Below are 22,458 nucleotides of genomic sequence, written 5' to 3'. Positions count from 1 at the left end.
TCACTTTGAAATGCTTGATTTAGCTTCTGGCACGTACTTTGAACACCTTAACGATCATTGACATTCATGACTTGTGTCCACACTCATGCAGTGTAGATTTAAACATCCACCATACTACCTTTTTAATACTCAATTGTGGGTATAAAAGAGGCAACTTTCTGTAACTAATATTATGGGTGTTGTGATTTTTCTTCTTTCCCTTTCTCTGTAAGCCCTCCACCTCCCCTTCAATTTCCTGTCTCTGTGTCTCTTTTCTTCTGTCTATAATATGCCTCTTCACATCCTCCCCTTTACCCATATCATCCTCCCCTTTACCCATATCCCAGTTTACCTGTGTTCTTCCATCTGTCTCTCAGGAGTCTATTTATCAAGCATTAAAAAATGTGGAGAGGTGAACCAGTGGAGAAGTTGCCCATAGCTACCAATCAGCTCCTACCTATTATTTTATAGACTGTACTTGATAAATGTTACTTAAAAGCAGATTGGTTGCTATAGGCAACTTCTCCAGTGGTTAACTTCTCCACACTTTTCACTGCTTGATAAATTGACCCCTCAGCCTCATGCACCATCTCTCTTTCCTCTTTATCTCCTGTCCCACTCTTTTATCTTTCCATGCTGTGTTTTGTGATTTAAGGGGAGATGCATTATTATTAAGGCCATTTATCGAGGTGGCCGCCAAAATGTGGGGAGAGAAAATCCCTTGACCCCTCTGATCTTGGAAAGTCCCGTAGCAGATAAGCTCGTCATAGTTCCCAGGTGACTGCCAATGCTCATGCAAGATATCTCACATACCTTTAAGATCTTTTATTGTCCAACTTCATGCATGAAGTAATACGTAACACCATCCTCAGATGGTGTTACTGGGAAAATGACAAAAAGCTCAGCTATTCATCATTTTGTAAGTGCTGATCATACTTCTCTGACAATGCAGAATGTGGCTGCATTTTTAGCAGAGAACCAAGGTACTGCTTGAGAAATCTCTAATTTCTCCATGGTGAAACTTTTAGAGAAGCAGTAATAACTCTTTTTGTGTGAAAATAAGTGTACCCCTCAACCTACATGTGTGATACTATATTTGGTATCTAATTGTGCACCGTGGAGGGGTTTCGTTCTGACCTGAGTCTCTGTTGGACTTGATGTATTACAGGGATAGCGTGTGAGTGACCCCATCACTGGTGACTGCTGGATAGCAGTGGGAGATGTGAGGCTGCATTGTTTTGTCAGCCAGTGAGAGCTGTGAGGGGAGGGAAGGCCTTCCTCCAGCTCTCTACTAAGTCTTTGCTAAACACGCAGCCTCTACTATAAGAATTTTACAGTATGACACATTTTTGCCAGTGATACATCAGACAGCATTCCTTAGACTCACTAGTTTCCATCTATTTAACTAGCATCATGGTGTTGATATACAGATGTTTCCTTTCTTACTGTTGCTTCAGTGGCGCCAAATAGCCGTCTTGGCACGCTAGGTCTCTGGCTACTCGGCTGCGCTGAGCTTCTCTCATGCTGAAAAAGTGCATTTTATTCACATAATCGCTGGAGGCGTGGCCACGCCCCCTTATAAAAACCTTTTTGCAGCCCCGCAAAGCACTGTGAGCCCTTAAGCCTGGCACAAATCCACGGGGAGACGCGATCAGTGTGATCGCTTCCTCTCACAAGCAGAGGAGACTGCTGCTGCTCAGCAGCAGCAAGCAGTCTCCCACTGCAGCCCAGCACACAGCAGTATGTGCTGGGCTGCTGACAGGTAAGTTGGAGGGGGGAGGCAGACCCAGGCCCTCGCCAGGCCCCTCCAATAAGCCCGGGTCATATGGCATACAGACAGCCAGTAAGTGACAACTATAGTACATAAGCACCACTGCAACTCTTATGATGCGATGGCAATAGTAGAATAAAATACATTCTGTGAATTCTGTGAATAAAGCACTTTTATTCATACTTAAATATAGCCAGGTTTTATGCATTATTATTCTTATTATTCATTTTTATTCATACATAGCCAGGCCACGCATGCACAGATTCTCTACCAATTGATCCAACAAAGTGGTAGTTTAACCTTTACTGGTGAATGAGCTGAGGCTGCAGAGTGTTGTCTTGGCAATATTTTGTTTACACTGTAGGCTCTGGTGATTAGGCGGTAAGTGATGATAAAAATCATGATTATCATTTCTTGTTAGTAAATAGGCCCCTAGGTATGTGTTACTTGTTGCAGTTGTAACATTAAACATCTTATAAAAAAATTTTACTACCTCCATAAACCATTTTAAATCATTAGTTTATCAGTGGTATCCAATGTGTTCATGTTTTGTTGTTTACATTATGTTCCTGCTAATGGAACTTTGTCTTCTAATTGCTGCAAAATATCGCTCATCATGGTAAGACTGCTTGGGAGCATGACTCTTATTCTCAGCAATAAATTCTCATCAAAGAGCAGCTCATATATTAATTATTATTCCTCATCTAAAAGAGATTGGTATCAGTATGAAATGAGCTTGTACATCTGCCATGATCCTTCTCCCCCTGACAATAATGTGATGCATAATGTCTTGTAGGTCTCATTTAGAAGCCAGCACAGAGCATTGGAAGCGATTACATATCTCTCTGCAGGAGCTTCTTGCATGGCTGCAGTTGAAGAACGAGGAACTAAAGCAGCAGGAGCCCATTGGTGGGGATGTTCCCAAAGTGCAAAGCCAGATTGACACACATCGGGTAGGAGGTTTTATCACTCTGTTCTAGTATAAAGACAGCATCTCTCTATAAAACACAGAGATAGATACAAGAAACTTTAACCTTATTTGTGACGAGTATGTTCTATTCATAGCATGAAATCAGTAGACATATAGTATGTCCAAAAACATAAAGGCACACTAAACCAATTAACAAGACAGCTATATGATTTATCTAATGTTATATATATAATCTTCCTACGCAAAACTAAATAAATCCAACCCTTCTCTTAATTTTGGCATTGCAGTCATTTTCAATTCAACACTGCAGAAATCTTCCTCTGAGTAGACACACTATACTTGGAGACAGGAACATAATATACTCAGTTGCTAGAAAAAACTAAGAAGGATGTGGACAGGAGCAGCACAAGCAGAAGTTACACCTGTAAGACTCTATGTGGCAGATTCAATTAGCCGCTAACTTATAGCCTCATGCTAGAACACCCAGAGCTTTTTAATTATGAGCTCATTTCCTCATGCGGGAAGTCTGTGGCTAATGTGTGTTAACCCATAGATTTTGGGTTACCTGCCCAGAGCTATTGGTTAACGCTTGTAGTATCTGCGGTAAGGCTACTTACAATGGTTTTCCGTTTGAACCTCAGTAGACAGGGCTGCAACTAGGGGGGGTGGCTAGGGGGGGCATGTGCCCCTGGTGCCAGGTTGGAGGGGGGGGGGTGCCAGCTGGGCCAGAGAGCAGGGTGCCATATGCCCCCCAGGCCGGTACAGCTTTAGTGCTACAGGGCCGCCTGCAGCTGCATGCACGTGGCTGGCTGCGGGAGGGAGAGAGGCAGGGATGACGTTCCCCGGCCTCTCTGTGACACAATCAGAGCAGCCGTGTAGCTCCACCTCCCTGAGCTCCTCTCGCTCAGGTGCGAATGCACGATCATGACAGGGCAAGCTGCAGGGGAGAAAACTGCTGCCAAGAGACCGTTCAGAGTATAATGTACATTTGCTGGTTTGGCGGGGGTCTGATAAGTGATTGTTGAAGGACAGGGGGAGTTTTGTGATGTGGAATATGAGAGGATGGAGTGCTGTGAGAAGTAGACATTGACCAGACCTGTTACTGTGGCATAATGTGGCATACTGTGTAAGGGGCATTAATTAGTGTGTCATAATGTGTAAGTGGCATTACTTAGTGTGACATAATGTGTAAGGGGCATTACTGTGTTACGAAACATCACACCCTTTTCAGGAACACGCCCGCAGAAAAGCTCCAAATTACTCCCTTGCCCGGGTGACAAAAGTTTTGGCCCTGCAGTAGAGTGTGAACATAAATCCATGTTAAATGCAGCCTGCAGGCTTACCATGGGCTACAATTGAATAGCCCTGGGCACTGCTACAAGCCCGCGGGTAATTGAATCTGCCCCTATATCTGGACTGACCACCTCCGTTGGTCACATTGTACTCATTTGAATGGCCTGCAATAAAATTTAAAATGCATATATTTCTAACCCTGAGCAACCCGTTGCTCACCATTGTCACACATTACTTACTCTGACCAGCACCTTATAGCATATTTGGCCATAACTCACTACTGTTACACATTACTCTTACCAACACCCTGTAACACATTTGGCCCTTCCTAATTTCTTACTCTGACACATTTCGTACCCTGTCACACATATCTTCTTTACCTGTCCATCTCCCAGTAACACATTTGGTCCTTCCTAACATCACACTTTTCTTATCTACCTCATCCCCCCTCCCCTCACACACACACAATGTATGCTGCACTGCAATAATTAATTTTCTGCTCCCATACAAGGAGCTCCAGGCTTTGTGACATGGCCCGTTCCCCTCACCTTCTATTCTATATCTGGTGAGCTGTTCTCAGATAATTCTGACTCCTCACTTGGGTATGGTTTTCTCCGGATACCTAGCACTCAAAATTATGGCCAGGCAAATAGGACATGGACATGTGAATTGCGACACCAAATGTTTTGTCTTTCAAATCACATGTATTGTTTTCAAATGCTAGCATCTCCGCTGTCACCCCACAGATGGTCCCTTTTCATTTCTGTCAGGTGAGTACGCAGACGATGGTTATACTTCAATGTTCGCTATGTGTGTCTTGGTGATCATAATAACTTTGCTGTGCTTCACAGTACAGTAAAGTCTGGCAGCAAATCAGAGTGTAGGTGATTTAATCTGACTTAATTCCAGACTATATGACCTCAATGCCACAGTCCCAAACCTCTCAGTTTTAGTAAGAGCACTGTGGGACAGGACAGATACAGGGGGACTTATAATTTAAGGACCGAAATACTGCTGTTGTCTCTCCTGCTTTCTGATAAGAAAAAAATCCATTGTGTACCTCTTGCAACTAGGGGATTGTGCACTATCATCAGACATTCCAAGCTTTTAATTAAAGTACTATAGTCATTATTTGCATGCTATCATATAAATCCACTGATTAAGAAAATAGAGCTATAGCAAAAATTATATTTCAGCATTTGAATAAATCACAGCGTTCTCAATATACACATTTGTCTTAGGCTACATACTGACTGGTGTTAAATGTACTTTACTATAGTACAAGTATATGTAAATAGATGATTAAGTTAAAAAAATGGAAGTCACTCAAACAATTTTTAAGTGATAATAAATGTTACAAACAGTGACATCACCAGTAGGGGTGCATTGGGAGCAACTATTTTTCCTGCTGAAAACTTCATATAAATGGTGCCTATGTTGGGTCGGGTTCCTGGATCACTGCTCCCTGTCAGCACCACCTTTACCGGGCTTCCCAGCAGTGTGGAAGAAAATGTGTTTCCCGAACTGTGTACCAGCTTCCAACATCTTTGAAGGCTCGGCTGCACGCTGCCTGTAGCCAGAGATGTTGTGCACTGCCACTTACACAGGTTACACTGATTGGTGTGTACCTGTGTGAACCCTGCCCCCTCCATTATCTTTCTCCTCCTCTGCTTGCTCCTATCTTGGGAAAGATTTATCAAATCTTGGAGAGAGATACAGTGGAGAAGTTGCCCATACTGTAGCAACCCATCAGCTGCTAACTGTCATTTTATAGGCATTTTATAAAGGACAGAAGCTGATTGGTTTAATGAGCAACTTTTCCACTTTATCCCTCTCCAAGATTTGATAAATCTCCCCCTGGTGAGATGCATAGAGACTTTTCAGATCTTTCAGTGAAAGGGAAAGTCACTACAATGGTTATTGATTTTATTTTTCCATTTATATTTTAGTAAAGTATGAGGGCATTTGTCTTTGAATCGTATTCATGAACATATTATCATATTTTAAACTTTTGTGACCAGATCGGATCAAGTTTTTTAAACTTGTATTTGTACCATAGTGAATGTTACTGTGCTTTCGGGGGCGTAAATACAGTAGGTAAGAAGAGGTGCACTCACAAACACAACATTTTCACAAGCATATAAAGACATGGCTGCCTTGCATGTAGGACGGCCGTTATACTCATCAACACAGATGTTACGCCTATGGAACAGACAGGGCTCAGGATCCCTCTCGTCCTGTACTGGATTACAAGCAAACAGGTTCCCACAGATGCCAGTCCTTCTCACAATGCCACACCGCTTAACGCGCTTCGAATCTATATAGAATCTTTGTCAGCCAATGACCCCATACTTGTCTTACAAAGATAAATACACAAAATGAAAGTTGCTCAAGTAATATATAAGTGTAGGTACTAGGAAGGGCAGGCTATCTCAAAAGGAACACAGACAGAAACACCCCCAGCTCACTGCTGTAAACCAGTTTAAAAAAGGTTGCCATTCTGGACCTGGTTCAGAGATGGACGCTATTGCAACCACAACTGCAACTTTTTACGCAGCGTGACTGTGTCTTTAGCTAATGCTGCAGGCAATATGATTCGTACAGAGATGCCCGCCAGCTATGGCACTAATCTGTCCCTTTGCATATTAAGACGCACCATCGCTCGCATCATCGAACATTGCACCAACCTATGGAGGCGCATAATGTCCGTCTGAACATGGCCACCGGAATCAATACAATTGCATAAAAAGTTGCAGTCGGTGACCGTGACACGCCCACGTATGACTAGTCATCCTGTCTGCTACCAGCCAGGAACGCCCATTGATATTTCCTCTCTCTGTGTCCCCTGGCGGTAACCATCAGGACGCATGCGCAGTGCAACTCAAACACATACGCAGCCTGAATAATTTTTCCGCTTGCAACGGACATTGACACCAACTTATAAACCTCTTGTACAAATGTTTATACCAATTGGGGTTCAAATTTACCTCTTTACATGGCTTTAACTCTGAAGTGTGTTTTGAATGCTTTTATTTCTGTCCATAAAATTGCATTGCAACGGCCAGTGTGTATGTAACCTAAAGTTGTCAGCCATATACGCATTAATACCTTGTAAGTAAAATGAAATATACAGCAGGCAATGGAAAGATTGTTGGATGTAGTTAATCCTGTTAAAGTATGTTAAGTATTATGTTTGCATTAAAAAAGATAAAATATAGTGTTTTAAACTAAATAGAATGGAAGGCCCTAGTAATGAATAATTATTACAGCGGGGTGCACTATCCTCAAATATGCTGTCAAACCTCTGAAAATGCCGGTTTCAGAGGGTTGAAATTTGAACGCATTTCCCATATACATCAAGCTCCTGAAAGCTAAACTTTCCAGAGCTTGTTTCTGATAGCCAATGCGCAGAAGGACTCCTGGGTCATAAATCCGTAAGTCCTCACACCGCAAGGGATAGCACTTATCAGAAGAGCTGTCCATTGTGGATTTAACTGCAAATCTTTATGCATATGATGTTAATAAACACCGCTATGCATGCAATCAGGGGTGGGATGCATCCTGCCCCATGTCTGTTAGCCACATATGAAATGTACAGGAAATAATACTTTTTTATCTTCTAAATAGAAACATGCCAAATCTGTAAGAATTTCTGGGAGGCTCATAGATTTCTGGAAGTCCACCGGGACTCCTGCGAGATTCTGCGATTCTCCCTAGCTGAGGTAGAGCGGGATGGGGATGATGGCAAATCGGGCACTCTGCAAAGGTGACATGGCTATGAGGATGCGAGTCACAGTGAAGTGTGTCATTGCGCATTGTCCCTACTCTTCTGGGAATCCGTGGGACTCCCCCAAAATTTATGAGTCTCCCAGATGTTCCAGTAAGGTTGGCAAGTATGGCACAGGGGCTTGCAAGATGCCTTGGTGCCCTGAGTACTATAATTCTCATTATGTCCTGGAAGCATGTGGTTGCTGCAGCTTAACCCTGCGCTACACAATCTACAGTATAATGTCTGCCCTGTGTGTGCCTTCATTTTTTCATGACAGCATATTATGTTGATTGATACAGTATTTCCCTGACCTAGAGCACAGACTGGCTTACATTTATATTTATGCTGTTAGCATGTGATAACCATTTTGTGTAGCTGCGGGATCACACAAAAGGAGCTTGCATGCTTTTCCATTGACCTTTTTGTTTTTCACCACTGAGCAATGATCAATAAGAAGATTCTAATCTTCCCTAATAGAGCGCTGTGCTATTCATGACAAGAATGGGAGAAGTTATTATATGAGCGGATCCAGAAAACAATGGACGGTTTTGTGTGAAATTCCTCCTGTTAAGTAAAAAAATGGTCTTAGGATATTGGCGTTTTGACTCAATCTTCAGAATGAGACATCACAGTGTGTGCAGAACAGAGGCTCAGTGCTCTGTGCTGCTTTCTGGGCCATTATTTTGGGTTATTTCCTTTGTTGGGAGTAAAGGCCAGAACAAAATGATTGGCACTATTCTTACTTGATGTTCCTTTAGCTGAAATAGATTTTGGATAGGATTGATACTGATTATAGGTTCAGTTCAAATTGCTTGTAACTTCAAAAAAGGGAATTGAAGGGATTTCAAGTGTATTTTCCTGCAAAATGACACTGAAACGCCTGCTATGGGTCACGTTATAAATTTCTGTTGTGTACCCTGTTCAATTGCAGCCTGTTTGCTGTTTGAAGCAGTTTATTTGTGCAATTAATGGATAAACTGAAGAATCACAATACTGGTAATTGCCGGCCCAGTTTTCCCTGCAGAGAATTCAGGGTTTCACACCAGTAATCGTTTGTATTTGTTTATTTCAATGCAAGCTTTGTCACACAAACATCACTCCGATACTGTATAATACTTGTATTATCTGTGGGAATGTCTGAACAGCCTCATTGTCTGCACAGCACCATGTGAGCAATTCTGAGATGCAGCGGATACGGTATTTATAATACAGTATTACTTTGCAAAATCCATGAAATCTATTCTACAATTTTATAGGGAAACATTATTTCAATGTCCCTACAGCTCTAGCTGTTACCCTTGGACACACCGTAGTTTGCAAGGTGTATGGCTGCACAATCAGAAGTAAATGGACTGACACATGCTTTATAAGAGTGCTATATCTTGTGTTTATGGTTTCTTTTTGAATTCTAGTACTACACTATTCACACTTATTACATGTGGCTTAGGGTAAGTGTCTAACAGAAACATGAATGTGTCTTTGTCAGGGGAGGTAACGGTGTAACAAGAAGCAATATTCTCAGCATTGTGTGCTTGTTGTGACCTCCGTAGAAATGACAAGTTGACACTGAGAAGTGATAGTTGGGAATGAATGAGCCGCTGAAATGAATGGGAAAAAGCTCTATGTGAAGACATCTTGTAAACTGCATGTGGCTCTCATTGTAAATGTACAGAATTCACAAACACACAGGGGTCAATCCAATTAGGTGCGAGTTACCATTTTCTCAGCAAATTTGCATTGCAAATTCATTTTGCAATCCAGTTAGCAACTCGCATTGAACCAGTCAGAGTAAACTCACATTTTGCCATACGCTGGTAGGAAACATCTTTATTTTAAGGTTAAAATGTCGGCACACCATGCACGACACCCCCCCCACCCCCACCCCCGTAATGACTATTTAGGAAATTGGATTCATTTTTGGGGGTTTAAAAAATGGCTTCAAATCACCCCAAAATCAACAATTTTGTTGCTGTATGTACCACAAATTTAATTAGTATTTCATTTTTTTTTTAAATAATTGCCTATTATATTTTTCTTCCATTTTTTAAGTCACTTCAAAGTACCTCAAAAGCATCTTTTTTCGGTCTTTTTTTTGCAGTTTTCATTTTTTTCGTATGAAAATAAATTAAATAAGTTTGCTTTTCATCACTGGAAAGGTGATCAATGGAAAGGTGCTCCCAGCTGGCGTCCTGAACGTCTCCAGGACCTCTTCACCAGAGCACTAACCACAGAAAGACAGATCACCAGGCCACGTGGACCACCTTTCCATTACTCTGCTCTCAAACTCCGCGGTGATTAACCGCTTGTTGTGGTACGCACGCTCTGCTTGTTTTTACTTGCCAATACATTTTATCTTGTTAATGCACGATGTGGCGTCCCCGCATTCTTCTGTTTTGTTTTCAGATACAGCCCGAATGGATTCGGGTAATTACGGGGGAGACGCCGGGCTACAATATTACGATGGCCAGTGCTGTGACACGTGTATGGGACATTCTGTTGCTATATATTGGCTAAAAAGGCTTTCACCTGTTGTGCAAGTGGAATTCAGACAGGTGTCTTTGGATTATTCGTCAAAATCTGCGCACTGACTTTATATATATATATATTTCTTGTATGTGAATATATATATATGTATAATTTATTTTTTACGGTAAACTTAATCAGAGCCTTAAATGTTAATGTTTTGTTTGGTTTCTTTTAGTGATATGCAGACTAGACACAAGGAACAGTCAACATATGGCAAACTTGCTTAGTGCAGTACAAGTGTTTGGCACAACTGTTTTTTTTAAGGAAACAAATAAATAAAAATAAATTGAACAGGTTGGAAAATGAAATAAATAAACCATTTTGGACACATTTCTATAACTACAGCATACTGTACCTTACTTGTTGTTCTAAAATAGTAGAGAAAAATGTGAAATGTGGAAAGAGAAACAATAAGCATATAGGCATATATAATAGTTATTTTGGTTGTTTTAATTAAACTCCAAATCATACGATTACATTTCTGTCTTGTTTGGAGCCCATGGACAACCATAAATAATGAAGTTCTGCAGAATTGGCTGACCGCCGTAACAATGTTCAGGCAACTGCAGGGAACTCATGTATAAAACAATGACAAGACAAATGGGCTGAAAATGAAGAAAGTCAAGACGCTTTAGAAAGAAAACAATTGAAAACTATTAAAGTAAAATGAAAATATACAAACAGTATTTGAAAAGATTAATAAGCTAGATATTCACACTATATATAAGCCAATATAGTTGATGCAGAGCAAATATAGGTACATTAATACCATAGAAATATAATTGTCTTTCATTCAGCTGTGCTTCTTTATTGAGACCAAACAAAAGCACCTGAAATATAGATTAAACTAGAAAAGGAGGCACAGATGTTGCCTGTGGCATAGCAGTTTGGCTGTGGAGATGTTTGTGTATATGAAGGTGGGTTTGGAAAGCATAACTGAAGTCCTATGGAAGTTAAATGGCATAATGTAAATGTTAAGATATGGACAAAGCATGAAATATGTTTTCGCTAATTGTGGAAAGGTTGTCGTACCAATTATGCTCCTATAGCCAATGCCCAAATAATTTTTCCCTTGCACTATTTAAACAAGATGACTCCTGTTGCATTAGAATATTTACACACAGGATGAATTATTCATTAAGTGTATTCCAGAGCAAGCCTGCTTCAATATTGATTCACAGCATTCATCTCCAGTGTAATCTAGCAAACCTGCTTCAGTATTACTTCACAGCATGTATCACTGCAGTCTGCACCATTAGTGCTCCAGCACTGAGTTCCAGTGTATTTTTGCATTCTACTTCAGTTGTGCTCCAGCACTCAGTTCCAGTGTTTCCTGCAGTCTGCTTCAGTCATGCTCCAGCACTACTTTCCAGTCCACAGGCTGTCCTGCTAGCCTGCACCTGTTCTCAATATCTGCCCTATATATTCCCTAACCTCAGTCCTGTGCTACTCAGTGGCCTGTATGAGGGTTAGCATTATTAGGCTATCCAGCTTCATTCTTACTCCAGCACATACAACTAGCCCAAGGGGTCCCATCCCAAATCAACAAATCCCTAGTGCCTTGACAAAGGCTGGGTGTCAAACTGTCGCAATCTGCTCCTAGCCTGACTACTGCTATCTATCCATAGTCCTATAACAGAATTTCACAAAGCTGTAGTAATGGAACTCTATGAAAGTGCTTCTATATGAGTTATTCAGTGCTGTGAGCTATACAAAGGGCATGTTAAGTTGAATAGGGGTTGCTCAAAAGTGTATAACCTCATTAATATAATAGGAATGAGGGGAAATATATACATAAGTCAAAATCTGAATGTGATGCATTGGACTTTTTACATTTGCATAATAACAAAATGAATGACTGACACTTTGATCCCAGCTTGTAGAAGGCATATCATTGTTGCAAATAGTACAACTGGGAAGTCAGTATTCGCTTTTGATATAATATATTTCATAACATCCGAACCTTGAAAATGTACAGAAAGGAACTGCTGAATATGTGTCATCATGTGTCACATATGCAGCCCATAGTCCTGATACTTATTCAAGATTTAGAGACAGCAATGTCTGGGGAACAGAAGACTTTGTTAGGATTGGTAATTCCTTCTGTGCAGCAGCTGAGACCCCAAAGAAAGTAACAGCATGATACATCTAAAGAGGGTAACATTAAACTTAGGGGGGAAGAATTTACAGAGGTGGACAAATGAATTACAATAAAATGTTTGTAAGCCTGGCACATATGTTGTAATCAACATGATTTAATTTGAAAAAAGAAAGTTAATAAATTTAAGTCAAGACTTGCTCCGTAGCAGCATGGTATTAGACAATGTCAGATACTTTGGCTGAGTGTAATAAAAACAGAAGATAAAAAGTCAAGAGAAAATGACACTTGATAATTTATGGGAAAAGCAAGATTTCCATACTGTTGTGCTGCTCTGTTGGTTCTCCGCTTATAGGATTGAGATCCTTCTGAATCATGATGCCTTAGGCACATCTGGAGTGCAAGAAATAGAATGTAGAAAACAGTAGCACACAGCCTTCACCATTTGGCTGCCCTGCAGCCTTCAGCAGGTCCTGGAAGTAATTATAAAGGCTTCAGGTTGGAAGAGTGCATCAGAGCTTGTCATAGTCATGCACAGAGGGAAATGAGGCAAACATCCAAGTATCTTTGGCATTAAACCTTTTGCTGGGTTTACAGTAAAGTTCTAATGTTCAAGCACAGATAAGGGTATATTCCTGATGAGATTATTATAGTGTATAGAATTGGTCTCTAAGTGTAGCAGATGATGTTTAGATATAGATATAGAGTAGCACACTTGAGAAATAATAATCAGTTGAATTCAGAGCTTCAGGGTATATAACAATCTAACAAGGCAAAAGGATCAGTGCTTAGATTTTTTTTCCTAACTGAGTGACAAACAATCCATTTAGTGCCAAATAGGGAAAATGCACTAGGGATGAACAGAATGCTGTGTTCTCTGATACAGAGATGGCAGAAATAGTAGAGAAATTAACTAAAATTAAATTGTTAAGGTTACAAAATATTTCCATTTCTTCATTAATAGGGGCTGTACCCATGACATATTTTGTCACTAGAGGGGCTCTCAGACGAAGGGCCCTGATCCCAACTAAATCCTCTGGGATCAGGACCTTCCAGAAGATGGGTCTTTTTACCACTGTCTGCAGTTTCTGCATCATGTACAGTAGGAATGGCCTGGAACTTTCTAGATTTGGTAGAGGTTCTAGGAGGATTTAATGATTGAGGTAGGTTCTGGCAAAATGGAGTGAAATCTATGCTATGTAATTTAGGGGGGATATTTCTATATAGATGACTCAATGTCACCTGAAACGCAAAATGTCCATAACAGAAATCATCATCTTCCCTTCACCCATAAACACCACGTCCATGGTTCTCCATCCTTGTCAACAGAGACACAAATTCCTCAGTCATCCTTGACTCTGCCTTCTCATTCACTTCTCACATACAGTCCTTCTCTCATACCCCTATGAAGCATTGCCAGAATATGCCTCTTTCTTACTTAGGGAGTGTCACGTTTAGGATTTGGAGATCCGAGCCAGGATCCTTGGACTGGGCTAACAAGTCATAGTGGAATTGTGGCAGTTGAATCAGGACTCTACTCATGGGTATGGCCCATGTGGTAAATGCCTGGTGACTTCAGAGGTTCCAGTCTGTCCCTGGAACCAATTGAGTGGCACTCAACCCCTAACCCTGAATACAGGGATAAGGGGCCTGAAACAGTATTTCAGAACTTAGGGGACAGAGCAACGAGTAATACTGGTAATCAGTAGTTCATCTTTAAACTGCTAGCAGATGCTATAAACCGATTACCAGAGCTGGGTGATGGGTGCCTACACCCTCAAAGAGGAATCTAGTTCCTGCACCCAGTCCCTAGCAACTGGAGCAAGTGCTACAGCAGAGACTCAGCACTAACCCTAACACTCAAAGAGAGGACCTTCAGGGCAACAACCACCGTCAATAGTGGTACTGATGATATGGTGAGTAGAGAGTCCCAAAGCTAGGTCAGGTGCTGCAATGCTCAGAATAGGTAATACAATTGCAGAGCAGCAAAGTAATATGAATTGTAATACAGGTAAAGTCCACTTAAACCTGCAATAAGCAGGAGATTTGTACTGAGAGGACTTGCTTGAAGTCAGGATCACTGTAGGCTGAAGACTTGGCACTTGAGCCACTAGGATAGTTTATTTTACACCCAGAAGACTTCAGACTATTGCGCAGGCTGGAACCAAAATGTAACACACAGACTTGGGCCCTGATTCAGAGGTGCTCGCTCTGAATCAGGGCATTTTTTTATTTGTTTGTTTCGGCCTCCAGGCCACTCGCAAAGCTGTGGGTGACCACCCACACAGACACTGAGACACTACACCTGCTATAAGGCTGGTGCAAGTTTTGATGGTGTGACTGATGGTCAGGGGCAGATTGGGATGGAAAACCAGCCCGGGAAATTTCTGTAAGCAGCCTTTATGGGGGTGGGTCTGTTGAGAGGGTGGGTCTGTAGAGAAGGACAGGATACTCCCTCCTCTTAGGGCCTGGAGGGGCTTTTGCAATTCACTGAGGGGAGCAGTGTCGGCAACAGAATCTTGGTGAATGATACACTCTGATTTCCCTCTGCATTAAATACAGGCCAGTCAGTTTGGAAGTCTTTTTTTCTTAACGATATGGTCTTTCCACAGCAACAAGGAAATTCTAAATAGTTTGACCCTCACTGGACAGCGTCTTCAGCCGGTATTCTAAATTCATGTAAATCACACTGTCTGGATGATGCCTGTTTACGTAGAAATATATATAACCAATGTCTTCATTATAACTAGATAATGTATAGTAACAGTGAGTGTTTGTGCAGGGCAAAATGTGAATTTCCATGATCAAACAAGTTCTGTGTCTTTCCAGGCCCCCGTGTTACTTCTGAACTCCCTATGTCTCTCCATCCCCAGGCCCCCCTGTGGTTCACCAGGCCCATTGTGGCTCTCCAGGCTCCCTGTGTCTCTTCATCTCCAGGCCTCCATGTCTCTCTCCAGAACCCCTGTGTCCCTCCATACCCAGGCCCACATGTAGCTCTCATTCCCCCAGTCCCAGTGTGTCTCTGCCCCATTCCCCCAGACCCAGTGTCTCTCTCAACCCCATTCTTTCAGACCCAGTGTGCATCTCTCAGACCCATTCCCCAGCTCCAATCTGTGTCTCAGCCCCAGTGTGTGTCAGCCTCATTCCCCCCAGCCCCAGTGTGTGTCTCAACCCCATTCCCCAGCCCCAGTGTGTGTCAGCCTCATTCACCTCAGCCGCAGTGTGTCTCAACCCTATTCCCCAGCCCCAGTGTGTGTCTTAACCCCATTCCCCAGCCCCAGTGTGTATCAGGCTCATTCCTCAAAGCCCCAGTGTGTTTCTAAATCCCATTCCCCAGCCCTTGTGTGTGCCTCAGCCCCATTCACCAGCCCAGGTGTGTGTCTCAATGCCATTCCACAGCCCCTGTGTGTGCCTCAACCCCATTCCCCAGCCCAGGTGTGTGCCTCAATGCCATTCCCCAGCCTCTGTGTGTGCCTCAACCCCTTCCCAAGCCCAGGTGTGTGTCAGCCTCATTCCCAAGCCCAGGTGCGTGTCTCAGCCCATGTGCCCCAGCCCCAATGTGTTAGCCTCCTCATTCCCCCAGCACCTGTGTCTCAGCCTGTGTGCCCCAGCCCCAATGTGTCAGCCTCCTCATTCCCCCCAGCACCTGTGTGTCAGCCGATGTGCCCCAGCCCCAATGTGTCAGCCTCCTCATTCCCCCCAGCACCTGTGTCTCAGCCCATGTGCCCCAGCCCCAATGTGTTAGCCTCCTTATTCCACCCAGCATCACCTATGTTTGTCTCCACTTTGCCCCCCCATCCCCCCGTGCAGACGCCACTGTCGCATCTTACTTGCTGCCACTGCTCTTTTTGATTGCCCTGCCTGCTGCTCCTCTCTGCAGTGGCATCACTGTGCAGGCTGCTGTCCTGTCCTGGAAGTGGGAGGTCAGGCGGACTGCAGAGGAGCTGGAAGGAGGCATAGCCATCAGTGGAGATTGACAGGTTCCGCTCCGCAAAGGCTTGTGGGAGAACCTGCTGCGACTGTGCAGCGGCACTCCAGTCAGCTGGGGGTTTTTTACTATTAGCTGTTGTGCTGCTCAGCTCCGATTGTGGCAGCATCGGGGGAGAGTAAGTGTTGGGCGGCCACCGGCCAACACAGGGACCAGCCCAGCATGAACCGGCCAGGTGTCCCGGTGGCCCAGTCCGCCCCTGCCAATGGTGGCATATAAGCGGCATTTGCATAAACTTGCACATGGACGACCACCAATAGACGCTGCTGTGTGCACTTCTGTGTGTAACAAAGAATCAGTCCCCTAGTCTGAATTATGGCTATAGTATGTCCTGCTAAAAACTTACTGCTGTAATAAGTATTTCTCTTTAAAACTAATATTTACATGTAAGCTACATATACTTTTCCAGGCTACAAATATAAATTTGCCGTTATGATAAGCCAATTTCCAATTTTACCAGCTAACTTTGTGCACCCCACTAATTTAACATTAATTTTTATATTAAAAAGTGGATACTGCATGTATTCTCTACCCTCATAGTGTCAATGGTGTTACTAAAGTATCCCCAATTTTAGGAATCTACTAACAATTAAATAGAAAAGCTTAGGCAGGGGGAAGTAAAACAATTGACATTTACCTACTTTACACACATAGAGACACATTATCTGTATACATACTTTGCAAACATTACCTCTCTACACCATACTTGCCTATTCTCCCGGAACGGCCAGGTTGCTCCCAAAATTGGGTGGCGCTCCCAGTTGCCCGGAAATATAGCCAAATGTTCTGGCTGACCGCCTATCCCCAGAATCCCCCGCACCCCACCACATACTCTTCCACAGCGGGGAAGAGGTGGTCGATAACATGATTTGAGCTGAATCGCCACATCATCATGGCCCCGCCCCCTGCTTCACAATGCCGGTAATCTCGTCATTGTGTAGCAGGGACGGGGCCACAATGACGCCGCCCCTAATTCCGGGTGTTGTCCCTGGCAACACCCCCCCATTCCATGCCATGTCCCCCCACTATACTGACTTGGTACAGTGGGGGGACCAGAGGAGGCATCCAAAATGTTGGCAATCAAGCTCTGCATTCGTACACTGCACAGGAAAGAGCTGCACAAAGTTTTTGAAAGTGTGCCAATTAAAGGTAGACATTTTATCTCATTGCCTGTGCTTGCACGTGTATCTTACTGAGTTTGAGTATTCAAAATGCATTTGTCCAGCTGCTGTTGAAGTGGAATCGATATTTTATACCGCCGGACCTAAGACCGGCGGATGAAATACCGACGCTGGAAGGCGGGCAGATGGAGATCCCGAAAGGGTAAGTATTAACCCTATCCTACACCCTCTCCCCCCCTAACCCTAACCCCCCTTTAGTGGTGCCTAACCCTAACCTCCCTCCCTAGTGCCTAAGACTAACCTCCCCTCAAGGGTGCCTAAACCTAACCCCTCCATCCCGCACCCTAAAGCTAACCCTCCCAGGGGGGTGCCTAACCCTGCCCTCTCCCCCAGGGTTCGTGATGCTAACCCCCCTTCCCCTATCCTAACCCTAACCCTCCCAGGGGGGTGCCTAACCCTAAGTCCCCCCAGTAGTCCCTAAACCTAACCCTCCTGACGCCTGGCTTACCTACTTTTGGTATGCCGGGCATCGAGATTTTGGTGAGGGGCTAATGATATGCGTCAGTATTTAGACACCTATCAGTCCCATGCTGGGCTTTCACTGTTGGGAAGCCGGCGGTCGGCATTTCGACTGCCAGCTTCCTGACTACATCCCGTTGAGATACACATCTCTGCAGGCCCTGCTACAATTTTAGCATGCCCTAATAGCACAACTGTGGCAGGGCATACTGGGATATGTTGCTCCACAACAGCTGGAGGGCTGCATGTTGAATACCTCTGGTTAACTAGCAGCAGCCATCATCCAAGTTTCATTATTGACTCACAGTGGCTATAGAACAAAGATGTAGTGGATGCCAGGTAACGTAAATCTACATTGGGCTCCCGAGTATAGAAAAGAGAATGATGTTAAAACTGTTATAGGCAGTGAAAGGGTTCAAGTTATATTGTAGAGATCTGCTTGAGGAGTAAATATTCAGTTTTAGTTAGTTTGATTATTTCACTGCTTCCCAAAACATGAAATTTGGAAACATCTGGTTTTGCTAAGAAATTTCTTAACTTGACATTTACAAATGCCATGCCAAAGATGGCATCCTCCCTCTCCCAATCTGTTACTAGTTCAGCTGTTATGGAACCATGAACTTGGTAGCTGGCCCTCTGATTATTAGTCTTCTGGCAATGACTAGGTCGCTTTAGCTAATAGTATAACTAAATGACACTTTCAACAGGAACAAGCATTGCAAGGCCAAAAGTTTTGGGTAACTTTTTCCTTATATTCCCTATGAAGAATCTTTTATCCCTGCTGAACTGTATAACCTGAAATGTTTATTTCTCTCTAAAGCAGGGGCGTCCCTCACCATTAGACACATGGTGCAGATAGGATTGTAGTGAGCCAGCAAAAAGGGGCATGACCTAGCGACTTGAACTCCCGTTTTAGTCACTCCGGGGTTCCTGGAGATGCGGACTGCCCCCGTGGACCAGTCTGTGTGCAGTGCCGGATTCCTCACTGTGTCAGGAGCCAAGTGCTGCATGTAATGCTAAAGTGCAGCACCCAGCTTCTGTCACTGAGGGAGAGTCAGCACTTTGGTGTCACCCCTCCGTGGGTCACAGTCAGTTGCAGCCCGCACCAACCTTGTGACGCCACTTCTTTAAAGCAGAACTTGATTTAATAAACTTTGACTAAATAAATATTCACAGTATGAGTATTTTGGCTCCATAGATAGTTACACTAATAAAAATTAAATAAATAATAAAAAATATGTCATACATAAATTTATTGCAATTAATAAACAATATAACAATTTACGACTAACTTATACTAAAAATAATGACACGGACACAGACTGCTTTGGTTAAATGGTCATAACATGCTTTTATTGAAGGTATGACCCTGAGATGTTACTTAATTTTGGGAGGCAAAGAAGGATGCTACAAACACTCAGCTCCGGCCATACGATTATTAACCAATATTAGGGAGCGACTGATACACCCCCCTGTAGATGTGATATCCCTTATCATTGGGATACCCACAGTTCAGTGGAAACTCTAAAGAAGCACCCCATCAAATTACAAGATATAAGGTGTGAGAGCTGGACCACTGTATATGTATATATATATATATATATATATATATATATATATGTATATATATGTATATATATGTATATATATATATATATATATATAACAGAACATCCTCCTAATCACCTCTAGTAACAACTATATAGTATAATTATTTGTGTTAAATGTTTATTGGTTCTTTTCTTTCGGAGGAATTTTAAAAGGCGAAGCATCAGAAATCGCCGTTAAACACAATAGCAATATACAATGCATTAAAGTGCTGTCATTTTGATAAGTGTAACGAATACCGTATGCTTGGGTGTAATGTATTTAAAAAAGTTTTATTTTTTTGATTTACAACTATTGGTATATAATAATGAAACAATGTTTTCTCATTATAATGCAGTTTTTAATAAGGAAATATATTCTGTTTGAGAACATTAATGAACAGCTTAGTTTGTGGTCCTAAATGACCTACTCAATATACATTATTAAAGCACAGGACAGAATGCCATTATTGCTCCTGTGCATATGACAAATAGAAAGGCTTAAATAAAGTAGTTTACTTGTTCATTTGTCAGCTCATATATTATGCATGTTCGATTTTCTCAGCAGGGCCCACAAACTGTGGGAGAAGTTCAAGAATTCAATGAAATTAGCTTAGAATCGTTAGCTGTAAATTAGACATTCATTTAGGCTAATTCTGTTATCAATGTTGGTCTGCCTCCCTTTGGCATGGTTTTGTCAGAGCTTGTTTGATAAATTCATTTTATTTCCTGGGAGATATAAAATGTCTAAAAAATATATATTTTTGGAGTTAAATGCCAGCTTATCAAACTCTAATACTAAAGATAGAAAATTTTAATTTCAAAAGCTAAGAGGAAGCTAATGAATCCCTAGTGAAATAATATCTTTTGTTCGAGGGTGGTGCAATTAAAACCTACAGTATCTATTTTTTTTTTACTTTTATCACTTTGCATAAATTATTGAAACTTCTTATTTTTATTCCTAATACTGATTTTTTTATTTTTTTATTTGAAATATAAAAGAACTGTTTGATGCCAAGCTGCTGACCAAATTTATTGGATTATATAAAATATTAACATAGAGTTTTGGAAATAACGATAGCACAAGAGTGAGTTTAGAGAACAGGTGTATGTAATCCACACAGATCATTTTGGATCTGATTCAGACCAGCAAATACATTCGGCTCCGGTGTTTATGATAATGTCGTGACCGATGATCTTACTACTGAGACACCCACTGGCAGCGGGACTAATAAGTCTCGGTGCTTCTTTAAACCCACCATCTTTAAACACAGTCACTGTCAACAACACTCTCATGACATCTCCACCCCCTGTTACCTCCCATGGAACACCCAGTGAAATCCACAGCTCGCATCCAAATTCATTCTGCGCCTTACGGCGGTAACCATCGGGACGCATGCGCAGTGTGACTCAAGATGCATTTGCAGTATTTCCAACATTGGCCAACTGTGTGCATATTGGCATTGCGTGCAGCTAGCATGTACCTATGAATCAGCCCCTTTGGCTCTTGCACACATTTTTTTACATTATAAGGAATCTCCAGTCATAAGAAAATTCCTGACCCTAATTACAGAAGAGGTATCTGTGTTTCTAGGCCTACATAGAATGAGAGCTGCTGAGGTGAAGAGAGATTCACTCTCCCACAATGACAGATCAAGCATATAACACCCAGTGCTACAATCATAGCGGGACGCACATGCTTGGGACTCCTATGGATTTGCTAGGACCAGGGCGTATTTATAATGGGTGCAGCGAGTGCGGTGAACACGGGCCCCTGGGTCCAGAGGGGTCCATACTGCATACCCTGCACACTTTTTAATACTTACCTTTCCGAAGTCCCACGTTGGTTGGAGAGGCGCTACACAAAACACCTGAAAAATGGCATGCGCAGTAGGGAAAATGATGGAAAAATGGCTGCCGCAACATTTTCCCGGTGACTTGCGCATGCACGCTGCTGAGGCTGTCAGTGTGCTGCGGCCACCAGCAAGAGAGGAGGGGGCCTCGGATGGGGAGTGAACACGGACCCCCTCCCCTCTATATACGCCCATAGCTAGGACCCTCCCATTGCTGACAGCTTTAAAGGATGATTTACAGGTATGACAATTTGGAGAATTTTTTTATTTACACTAGAATGATTTTCAAACAGAGGCTGATTGTATAAGGTTGTTATTATTATTATTATTATTATTATTATTATTATTATCATCATTTATTTATATGGCACCACAAGTGTTCCGCAGCGGTTTACAATGTATGTAAAAACAATAGGTGACCAAAGACTCACAATACAATACAAGACAATACAACACAGGACAAGGACATGGATAATATACATTGCCACATTAGCGACCATAACACCCACATAAGCAGCAGAGCTTAAGCAACCAAGTGTTAGGCGCCCTAGCGGGGAGTAAGAAGTAGATGAAAGTAAAGTAGGAAGAAGCACAAGAGGGTAGAGGGCCCTGTTCGTAAGAGCTTACATTCTAAAAGGGGTAGGGCAGCATAACAGGTGTCACACAGATGGGGTAGAGGAGGAGGATATACTCACGGCCAGGTCACCAAGTTCCAGCTGATGAGAGTATCCAGGATATAACTCCATAATAGCCACAATATCCAGATCATCCCTTGTTACTATTGCAGTTAATTCTGAAAATGTTATCAGCACAGCTCCTAGCATTTGCATACAAAGCTCTAAGAGTTTTGTTAGGGCATCTCGTAGTCCAAACCATGTTCAGCAAACACATAAAACAATGACAAATTTAGTTGATATAATCTGGTCTCAAATGTTGTTCAAAGTTTGTTCAACTGTTTGATTAACTGTTATGCATATCACACTTAATATTTCCCACAGTCTGTATCTTTCCACATGCAGCTGAC

The 22,458-nt window shown here is 42.4% G+C and overlaps 1 protein-coding gene across 4 annotated transcripts in view; it reads left to right on the top strand.

Moving 5' to 3' along the window:
• Positions 1 to 22,458, top strand: part of DMD (dystrophin) — a 2,214,077-nt gene that overhangs the window by 1,536,472 nt on the left and 655,147 nt on the right. For all 4 annotated transcript variants that reach the window (XM_088454197.1, XM_088454193.1, XM_088454194.1 and 1 more), the window contains one exon: positions 2,547 to 2,703. In XM_088454197.1, the coding sequence (XP_088310323.1) occupies positions 2,547 to 2,703 (157 nt within the window). The remainder of the gene's footprint in view (positions 1 to 2,546; positions 2,704 to 22,458) is intronic.

The sequence above is a fragment of the Taudactylus pleione genome, unplaced genomic scaffold, assembly GCF_031769625.1.
Source record: "Taudactylus pleione unplaced genomic scaffold, aTauple2 ptg000609l, whole genome shotgun sequence".
Taxonomy (NCBI): Eukaryota; Metazoa; Chordata; class Amphibia; order Anura; family Myobatrachidae; genus Taudactylus; species Taudactylus pleione.
The sequence above is the reverse complement of the archived record's forward strand: the minus strand, read 5'-3'. Positions and strand labels throughout refer to the sequence as shown.